At 38.9% G+C, this 10,954-nt stretch overlaps 1 protein-coding gene across 2 annotated transcripts; it reads right to left on the bottom strand.

Annotated features, from left to right (window-relative positions):
* Nucleotides 1–2,508: 2,508 nt before the first annotated feature.
* On the bottom strand, nt 2,509–10,832 carry MAIP1 (matrix AAA peptidase interacting protein 1). Of its 2 annotated transcripts, XM_008974140.5 has the most exons (5): nt 10,296–10,832; nt 7,200–7,271; nt 6,659–6,785; nt 4,613–4,760; nt 2,509–2,811 (listed from the first exon to the last, which is right to left on the bottom strand). In XM_008974140.5, exons 1-5 carry the CDS (start codon nt 10,743–10,745, stop codon nt 2,733–2,735), a joined length of 876 nt encoding a protein of 291 aa, XP_008972388.1. In that variant the 5' UTR covers nt 10,746–10,832; the 3' UTR covers nt 2,509–2,732. The 2 variants fall into 2 exon arrangements, with proteins under 2 accessions (XP_008972388.1, XP_034810664.1); XM_034954773.3 differs by lacking the exon at nt 4,613–4,760.
* Nucleotides 10,833–10,954: the final 122 nt, after the last annotated feature.

The following is a 10,954-nucleotide window of genomic DNA, read 5'->3' as shown; positions in this document are numbered from 1 at the left end:
GACTTTACTTGGCCTTGTTTTACTAAAGCAATTCAGAAGTGGGACTTTCTATCAATCCCAAATCTTTTCACCAGACTCAATATTTAAAGTTACTTTGGGACTACTATGAGAACATTCCTTTCTTCTTTGTGACGTAAGTCCTATCTTACATGGAATTTCCAGATAAAATAAAGCAGAAGGGTTATTTTTAAGGCTCCCTAAAATTTTCCCTCATGTATACACTTACTAACTGGTCTATGCATTGGAAAACTTTCACTATATAAAATTCAAGAAATAACTACAGAATTATCTATGGTCCACAGATGAGGTCAGAATATTTGCAATAAAGGCCATAAGAATCCATTGACTCATTCAAGGTTATCATAAAAGTTCAGTTATATAGGTGTGTGAAAAGATAAAGCTCTTCTCCCTAGGGGCCATAACTCAACAGCATGAAAATTGTCAAAGAGCCATTGCATGTTCTCCTTGTTTCAAAGATATTGTAGTCTCAGCTAATTTTGTTAAAACCTTTTCAGATCATCTTTCCCAATCTGTGAACTGCCTTTTAATTATCTTACTGATGTCTTTCAAAAAGTTTTAATTTTAATAAATTCCAAGTTATAAATTTTTTTTGTTTCATGGTTCATGCATTCTATATCCTAAGAAAATCTTTGCTAATCTCAAGACAGCAAATGTCTATTTGTTTTTTTTTTCTAGAATTTCTAGGTTTAGCTTTTGCTTAGGTCTATCATCCATTTTAAAATCTAAATTTTGCACTAAAATTATGTATGTGATGTAAAAGTTGAGGTTCATTTCTCATATGAATATATACTTATTCCATTTGTTGAAAAGATGCTTTTCCTCTTTGCTTTGGTGCCTTTTTGTTTTGTTTTCTTTTCTTTTTAGACAGGGTCTCACCCTTTTGCCCAGACTGGAGTGCAATCACAGCTCAGTGCAGCCTCAACCTCTCCAGGCTCAGGTGATCCTCCCATCTCAGTCTCCCAAGCACGTGGGACTACAGGCACACACCACCACACACAGCTAATTGTGCCTTTGTCAAAAATCAATTGTCCATATATGCATGGGTCCATTTTTGAACTCTATTCTGTCCATTGGTCCTTAACATTTCTTATAAAACATGTCCATTGGCAATAAATTCTCTCATCTTTTCTCTGAGTCTTCTCACTTTTTGAAGATTTCTGCTGAATATCAAATTCTAGGTAAACCGGTTATTTTTTCAGCACTTTTAAGATGGCATGCCAAGGTCTCTAACTTGCTGTTTAAGAAAAATAGGTAGTTATTCTTATCTTGGTTTCTCTGCATGAATGTACCTTTATTTTTTTCCTCCAGCTGCTTTTACAACTTTCTCTGGTTTTCAACAATTTCATTATGATGTACCTTGATCAGACTGTTTTCTCTGTGTTACCTTGTTTGTTGAATTTCTTGTAATCTGTGGGCTTATAGTTTTCATCAACTAGGACACTTTTCAGCCATTATTTCTTAACATACTATTTTTGTTTCCACTACTCCAACTTCTAGGACACAAAATACAAGTATATTAGAATAGTTGATATTATCCCATAGGTGGCTAAGACACTGTCCTATTTTTTTCTCTCTCTTTGTATCTTAGCATGCTTTTAAATTCACTGATTTTCAGTTTTGTAGAGACCTATCTGCTATAATTTCATCTATTCCTTCTTACCTAGCTAGTGACCAAAGAGGCCAAATAGCAGCAGTGATTAAAAAATAAATGAATAAATCTTACACATACTTAAAATAAAGGTATAAGGCCAGGCACAGTGGCTCACGCCTGTAATCTCGGCACTTTGGGAGGCCGAGACGGGCGGATTGCCTGAGGTCAGGAGTTCGAGACCAGCCTGGCTAACATGGTGAAACCCTGTCTCTACTAAAAATACAAAAAAAAATTAGCTGGGCATGGTGGTGCACACCTGTAGTCCCAGCTACAAGGGAGGCTGAGGCAGGAGAATTGCTTCAACCCAGGAGGTGGAGGTTGCAGTGAACTGAGATCATACCACTATACTCCAGCCTGGGCAACAGAGGGAGACTCCGTCAAAAAAAAAAGTGTAAATGTATTAGCCACAAATAAAATATTTAAGAACTATTAATTTAGAAATGTGTAAGTAGGCTGGGTGCAGTGGCTCATGCCTATAATCCTAGCTCTTTGGGAGGCCGAGGCAGAACCACTTGAGGAGTTCAAGACCAGCTGGGCAACATAGTGAAATCTCTATAAAAATTTTTTAAAATTAGCCAGCCATGCTGGTGGATGCCTGTAGTCCCAGCTACTCTGAAGGCTGAGGCAGGGGGATCGCTCAAGCCCAGGAGCTCGACGTTACAGTGAACTATGATCATGCCACTGGACTTCATCCAGGGAGACAGAGCAAGACCCTGTTTCTCAAACAATTTAAAAAATATATAAAGAAATTTGTAAGTAGTTTTTTCAATACCTTCATTATGTCTATAAAATTATATGTAGCATTGGAAATGTTATTGAATATGACACCAACAACGTGCTATTGTATTTTTTTAATTTTGACTTCTTTTAAAGAAGGTGATAACAATCTGTGGAAAATGCTTTTACTGTATCATGCCAATATACTGCAAGGAGTATTTCAAAATAATATAAAAGTAATTCACAGACTTAGATTAAGTGAAGATCAAATGACCCCAAAATTTTTCTTCCTTAGTTTTTCACAGCAACTGCTAAAGTCCATAAGCTGATTTTTCCAAGAAAATTATTCTAATAATTTTGAGTGTTCAATCCGTGCAATGGTCCAGTCAGGCTTTACTCCTTGTGTGAACTCCCTCTGAAACCTAGGAAAGACATTGCAAATAATGTAAATCTTACATCAGTCCAAGTATGTGTTAGATAACTATGTAATTTGCAAGTGTATATTTAGAAGAATTTTTGGCAACAAGCTAATGGTTAATATTAAATCAAAATCAAAACAAAAAAAAGTTTAACCTACCCATTCAATCACAATAAATATACCCACAAAATTGAAGTACATTCTCAAGTAATGTAAGTATTTTTAATGGACTAATCTATATTCAACGTCTACCAGCCCCTAAGAGAAACTTGGATATATGTGTTATATAAATAACACATATAGCTAGTATGTGTTAAATACTAGCTATAACACATGCCTAATATGAGGACAGATAAACTGGACTCTGGTGATGCAAACAGCACTTTAAATACATAACCTAGGATACAGGAAAAAAGCTATTTTTCAAATAGCACTGTTACCAATTTAGGAATAAATAGTGGAATTTAGTTTACATACATTAAATCAATCTTGAAAATAACAATGTTTATGAAGTACCCATAGTCTTAGTAAGAAACATCAGAAAAGATAAAGTTTAGTATTGACGACAGTGCTCTTTAAAAATTATTTCTTAACAGGCAATTCAGTAGATTTAAATTAAGTATTTAAATATATAGAATATTTTGGGTAATTACAAATAAAGCAAAATTTTAAAAAACACATTTAAGAAGAGCAAAAAAAAAAAAAAAAATGAGGATATAATTCTCTTTTACCTTAGTAAAACAGAATACATTTTATTTCTTAGGTCATTTTTGGGGTTTGTTATTTTGAAGCAGATTTGTGTAACTCTGGCAACATATCTTTTTAATAAATGTTAAATTATATCTTCACTGACTTGCTCCAGCAGTTCACTGTTCTAGATTTTATTCGCATAAAAATACAATATAATGTCTCTTTTACGTAAGTTGCTAACTTCCTACTATACAGTATGTGCTTAAGGGCAGTATCCCTTCAACTTTGTATCTGAACCTCTACCAGAGCATGTGGGCACACAGATGACCAACAGATGTCTAGTGAATAAATGGTTCATGTACCAATTATGGCAGATTTTATTTTCCAAAAATGGCCACAACCATATCTCCCCTCCCATGTGCTCTTCTGCTATGTGGCCTTGCTGGTTTTTGCCCCCAAAAATGGGGGAGTCTTTCTATACCCTTTAAACTATACAGATCCTTTGACTGCTTTGACAAGTAGACTATGGCAGAACTGATGTTCTAATTCTGGGCATAGCCCTTTACTGGTTTAGCAGCTTCCATTTTCTGCCTCCTAGAATTCAACCACTATGTGAAAGATATGACTAGTCTGAAACTACCACAAGTCCAAGCCACAAAGAGTGGCCCTGGAGAATACAGAGTCATGCAGAAGCCAAGGAGTATCAAGGTGCCACCCATGCGAGTTAAGAAGTCACTGTGGAAATGAATCCTCCAGCTCCTGCCACTCGTGTTGATGCCAGGTGAAGCACAGAAAACCCCCTAACTGAGCCTATCCAAAATTTCTGAGCAGTGAAATAGCAGGCAAAGTCAATGGCTGTTTGAAGCCAATGAATTTGGGGGTAGTTTATTAAGCAGCAATAGACAGCTAAAACATCATTTAATTAAATTCAGCAACATTACCTCTTTCTAATTTCTTAACTCTCCTGTTTCATATCCAGTGTGTCTTTCTGACCTTTTCTCTTCATAAATAACTTGTCAAATTTCAATTCTTTTCTTCCTAAAGATCTCTTAGTTTTCATACCTTCACACTACCTTCCATTTTCTGAAGAAACAATGAAATCTGATTAAACTTACTCATAGCTTGCACTAAGAAGTTGTTTAGTTTCCACATTCTGATTCCCCAACTTAACCTGGAATACACTGGCTCCTCTTAAAGTTTCACTGGGGATGTTGGCACTGGTTAGATACCAAAAGCACATCAGGATGTTAACAAACTTCCTTCCTTAGAGAAAAAACATATACACACATACGAATACAAATCAAAATAATCTATCATCCATATAAACAAAATGAAATCAGAAATTGGCAGCAGTTATACAGTTGTTACAGGTCAAATTTTGTGCTTATTCTGATGTGACTTAAAATACTTGTATTGATACTATTTTATTTTTAGAAAACTGTCTTAGGGTTTATGGCATACTTGCCCTCTTCTCTGTATCTCAGTAATAAAACTACTACTTAACTGAGCACGTACTTTACTAAGTATACTACATGGATTATTTTCAATTAGTGGCATTTTCTTTTTCTTTCTCTTTTTTTGACAGAGTCTCACTCTGTCACCCAGGCTGGGGTGCAGTGGCGCAGTATCGGCTCACTGCAACTTCCGCCTCCCAGGCTCAAGCGATCCTCCCACCTCAGCCTCCTGAGTAGCTGGGACCACAGGCATGCACCACCATGCCCGGCTATTTTTTCATATTTTCAGTAGAGACTGGGTCTTGCCATGTTGCCCAGGCTGGTCTTGAACTCTTGAGCTCAAGTGATCCACCTGCCTCAGCCTCCCAAAGTGCTAGGATTACAAGTGTGAGCCACCGCATCTGGCCAGGCATTTTCTAAGATTATAATAATCTCCTGACAGATACCTGTTGTCAAACCAAAAATGAGGAGAAAAAAAATATTTTTTGCTGCTCAGTAACTATCTTAACTTCAACTGCCAGAAAGAGTAAAGGCTTCCTATTCTACCCAATTCACCTTACTGTGCCTGGTGATTCTGACAAACTCCTGATGCAAAAATTAGTTAGTGACCATGGTGCTGAGATGCAATTTGAAATATTAGGGAAGAGGAAAATATTTATCACTAAAAATATCTTTACAAATATTTCAAAATAATGTGTGCATGAAAAATTTTATCATCACTAAGAGTCTTTTTCTTCCATCTTGGGAAGTGTATAAGCAGAGGCTACATTTCCTGTGTGGCTGGCACATAATACATATGCAAATAGAGTCATCCCTCGAAATCCACGGAGGATTGGTTCCAGGACCCCCCTGTGGATACCAAAATCCACAGATGCTCAAGTCCTTTATATAAAATGGTGTAGTATTTGCATAACACACATCCTCCAGTATACTTTAAATCATCTCTAGATTATTTATAATACCTAACACAATGTAAATGCTAATGTAAATAGTTGTTATACTGTATTATTGAGGAATAATGACAAGAAAAAAACTGCACATGTTCAAGTACAGATGCAACTATTTTTTTTAAATATTTTTTACCCTAGATTGGTTAAATCTGTGGATGCGAAACCCCCAGATACAGAGGGCCAACTTTGTATGTATCAGGAACAAACGGTGAATTATCAGGAATGCTATAGGGAAAATGTATGCCTCAGAGAAGAAGAACCAGATAACCACTAAATTTCCTACCAACTTTTTTCATTATTCTCAAATAGATCCAATTTGGGAGTTCTGCAGTTAATCTTTTCAAATCGTCTTTAGCTGACAATATCTAATTTGATTTTCTTTTACCCCTCATTCCTTCCATATAAAGTGCAGCTTTAAAATACTCAATTGTTTCCTTCAAGTTAGGAAATCTGAAACATAAATATTTTCTATTTGAGACGTGGGAGCCGCTCAAACTATTTTCATCAATGTAAGTGATGATGTTCTCTACTGTGAATAAAATAGTAGCAGAAAAAAGTTCTAGATAGAAAGGCTTAAGAAATGATGACCATATCTCAACTCTTTCAGAAGTAGGTCTTTAAAGAATGGATATAACATTTTCTTTGAAGTTCTATAAATACTTGTCCTGACAAAACTCTACTATTTTGTGATTATCCACTAGTTTAGCTTATCTGGACAATTATGGATCATTTCAAGTTGACTATGCTCTGGCATTACCTTTCTCATCATAGTAAATGGAGATGTCTCCTGTTGATGTAAATACAATTTCATCTATGTTAGCAGCAAGGGCATTTTTATGGTTGTCAGGTAGTGAAGTAACCTTTTCTTTCAATGCATGTAGCACCTAAGTTTGAAAAAAGCAAGCCATTAGTTCACTGATACAATTTTTGAAAACTTTCAAAAAGTGATCTTTATCATGGAATACATTTTTCCAAACCTATTTTTAAATTTACTACCATATTTACTCATCCTCAAAAGCAAGGCTGAAATGTATCTCATTATTCAACTAGGTAATTCCTAACAGAACATTCTATATAAGAGCAATTGGAAGACATCATGATTACTTCATTATGCCTTAAGTAGCAGGAGTTATTCCATGCTTTTATATGACCCAAAGTACCCATAAGAACAGATACACAGACTCTACTTTGGATGCTGGCACACACACTATTTTTAAGCATAAATAAGGAAAATGTGCATCATTCTATTGCAAGAGAATAGCATTTATTTTTAAAGCAAAATGTAAAATATACTTTACCTCTTTGGCCACAAGTTCTTCCAACAGATCAAATTTACACTGTGACAGCAACTTGGATACATGAGCAAAAGCCTTGAAAAAAATATTAAGGGAAGTGTGGGGATTATTATTTCAAAATACCATACCATGTTCATATTTAAATGGCTAAGTGTAATACAGACTATTTTATGGTAATAGTGATAAACAACATCAAATATTAATTTATCAAGGCATGACTCTTGGTTGACTTTTCATATATGGCCTTCCCACATATATAGCAGTAAGTGACTTGACCTTTAATTCTGGATCCACTCTCAGGACCGGGAAATGATAGTGTGTGGTGTACAATCTAGATGTCTCAATAAAAATCCTCCTTTATATTTCTTTTTAAAATGATGAAGTAAACAATCATTTGGCAGTTATATGACCTACCTCTTAATCATGCATAGATAGCAGTTGGAAAGGAGAACAGTCGAGACTGCATTGGGAGTCTGGAAATCTGGGCTGTAGTCTGAATCTCAGTATGGGAGATAATGTAGGTTTGGGAAAGTGGGAGAGAAGGTCATTAGTTTATATGGTCTAAAACAGTAGATCCTAACTTTGAAGTATGAAATTCCATTTTCAAAGAGGGAAAAACCCAACTGCAATTCTCCTCACTGCTAGCAATGAGAAAGCAAACTGTGAGTTAAGATCCTACCTGTCTTCAGGGAACTTTCAGTCTACTTGGGAAAGGACAAGTAAACTGACAAGTTTAAGAATTTTGACAGGGATAAGAACAGGATGACTTGGGAGCATACAGAAGAGCCTTCTAACCCAATCTGGGAGGATCAGACGGCTTCCTAAAGGAAGAAACATCTAAGCTGAAATCTAGGCTGCCAGAGGATGCACAGGCATGTCAGATATGGCATGTCAGAGAATACTGCCTAACTGTTATAGGATGAATTGTGCTCTCCTTCCCCCAAAATTTATGTTGAAGCTCTAACCCCCAGAACCTTGAAATGTGACTATATTTGGAGATAAAGCCTTAAAGAGGTGATTAAGTTAAATGAGACCATCAGGGTGGGCCAAAATCCAATCTGACTGGCATCCTTATAAGAGGAGCAAATGTGGAGTAAGAGCCACCAGGAGCACGCATGCACAGGGAGGACCATGCAAGGACACAGCAAGAAGACGGCCATCTGTAAGCTGAGAGAGGCCTCAGGAGAAAACAACCCCTCCGACACCTTGATACTGAAATTCTGGTTGTTTGCTTTATATAAGCAACAATGCATACAGGCTGGCTGATGAATGGGGTGGAAATACTGCTTAATAGCAAGGAAGGAGGTGAAAATAGCTAACAGCTGGAGGACCACTAGGATTGGAGTGACCCCAAAAATGCTGCATGCTCCTCCGTGTGTTCAGAGGAAACAAGTACTGAGGCCTGATGCCTGCCCATGGTGGGGAGATGATTTCCATTCCTTACTGAAACATAAATGAACTGGTACCATCATATGTGTTATGAGGTGGACAAGCTCATATATCATCAGTGGGCATTGTAAAGAACAGTAGGATCAATACAACTTACCACTGCATGGACAAAAGATTTTGAGAACTGACAAGAGCAGAGGTTTATCAATTATAATGCTGAGTTAAGCATCTTAATCAAGTTTGTTCTTTGACTTTTTTTATATAAATATATATAGTAGTCAAGAGTTGACTCAGAGAAGCAGGCAGCAGGAGTTAATACTGACACTTATTACACAAAGTTGAAAACATTTGATTTACAACTGATTGGTCTTATAAATACCAATGGCCATGATTATGGAAAGAATCTGAAATAAATTTGGAGTAAAATATCAATACCAGTATACAACCAATACTGTAAAATGATTACACCAATAGCATGGTTTTAAGGCATATGGAGGTATGAAGCAGGAAATAAACTTTCTGACTTCTATTGTGGTTTTTTTGTTTGTTTTTGTTTTTTGAGACAGAGTCTCGCTCTGTCACCCAGACTGGAGTGCAGTGGCGCAATCTTGGTTCACTGCAACCTCCACCTCCCGGGTTCATGCAATTCTCCTGCCTCAGCCTCCAGAGTAGGTGGGACTACAGGGGCTCGCCACGCCTAATTTTTGTATTTTTAGAAGAGACACTGTTTCACCATATTGGCCAGGCTGGTCTCGAACTCCTGACCTTGTGATCCACCTGCCTCGGCCTCCCAAAGTACTGGGATTACAGGCGTGAGCCGCCATGCCTGGCCGACTTCTATTGTTATCAGCAGTTCTGCAATGTTTGGGAACGATACAATCTGTAAAGGAGTCCCCCCCCCAAAAAAAAAAAAAAAAAAGCATGTACCCACAAAATCTACAAATAATTTCAGGACCCAAGTGAACATATGTCACAAGGGTAAGGCAAGGTATAATCAGCCATTCAGAAACAGGTACGTAACTAACAAAGTCAGGGATAAGAATCTCTAAAGGCTAAATATTTTCTGTGTGCAGGGTGCTGTGCACTTAGCCACCAGGCAGTCTCAGCAAATCCTTTGAAAGGGTAAAATTGCTCATCTCCAGTTTAATCTTTACGGAGTATGGGGTGGTGTATTGGTCGGCTCTGTCTAATAGCTGGCAGGAAGTTCTGCTCTTCTACCCAAGGTGACGTTACAGCACTTTGGAAATGTTATCTCAATTATTCTTCAATCTTACCTATTTATTAATGTATTCAGCAAACATTCATGGAGTGCCTACTATGTGCCAGGCATTGTCTTGCCCACTTTGTAAATTTGAAAATTATGTTCAGACAAGATGAGCCATATAGCTTTTTCTTTCTGAGACAGGGCCTGGCTCTGTATCCCAGGCTGGAGTGCAATGGCACGATCACAGCTCACTACAACGTCCAACTCCTGGGTTCAAGCGATCCTCCCCTTCAGCCTCCCAAGTAGCTGAGACTACAGGCGTGTACCACCATTCCCGGCCCAGAAGCTTACTTTAAGTCAAGCAATGGCTGGAAGGCTCTATGTCTGGGCCACTAATCACGTTTGATCACTTGTATCCCAGTGAAGAAAACTCACTGCTAAGCACTTCTGCGAGCAATAGTTGAACTCATTAGAGACGGATAGGTCAATCAGGGAAATAAACAAACCTGCTTCGCTCCCTCGGAGAACTCTGTGATGCTGAACTCTTTGTCGAAATAGGCCCAGATAAGGAAGGCCTTAATTCGAGTCCTAACCCAGTTGATGGGGTTGGAGAATCCCAGGACGATCATCTTGGTTTTCTGGTGCTGCTGGGGCTTCTCCTCGGTGCTGTAGCTGCGCTGAGGGCAGGCAGGGAAAGAAGCGAAGGCTGCGGGGAGTCCCGGGCTGCTGAGCACTGGCCACCGGGAGCCCTGGGCAGGTAGCGCCGAGGCTGCCAAGGCCCTAGCGCTTCGTGGAAATAACGCCGCTCCCGAGCCGAGGCGACAGCGGCAGAAGTAGCAAAGTGTGGCCGACGGCAGCCTCACCTCGGCCACAGCGGGAGTCCGGAGTCGGACGGCCCCGCAGGGCAGCGACCGAGAGTGCAGGAACTGCGGTAGCAAACGAGCGGCCAGCGCCATTTTTATGACCCTTCACCCCGGTGCCTGCCGGTGCTGTATGGAAAGGAAGTCGGTGGGACACCGCCTCAGCGGTGTCGGAGAAAGAGACTGGAGAGCAAAGTGGACCTGTTGCTGCAGCCTCTGGTGAGTCGGCCCCGTTCCCGCTCTCCAGCACGCAGCCCAGGCCGAGGCCCTTCGGCAACTCGCCCCGCGCTCGGACCCAGCCACTC

The sequence above is a fragment of the Pan paniscus genome, chromosome 13, assembly GCF_029289425.2.
Source record: "Pan paniscus chromosome 13, NHGRI_mPanPan1-v2.0_pri, whole genome shotgun sequence".
NCBI classification, from domain to species: Eukaryota; Metazoa; Chordata; class Mammalia; order Primates; family Hominidae; genus Pan; species Pan paniscus.
The sequence above is the reverse complement of the archived record's forward strand: the minus strand, read 5'-3'. Positions and strand labels throughout refer to the sequence as shown.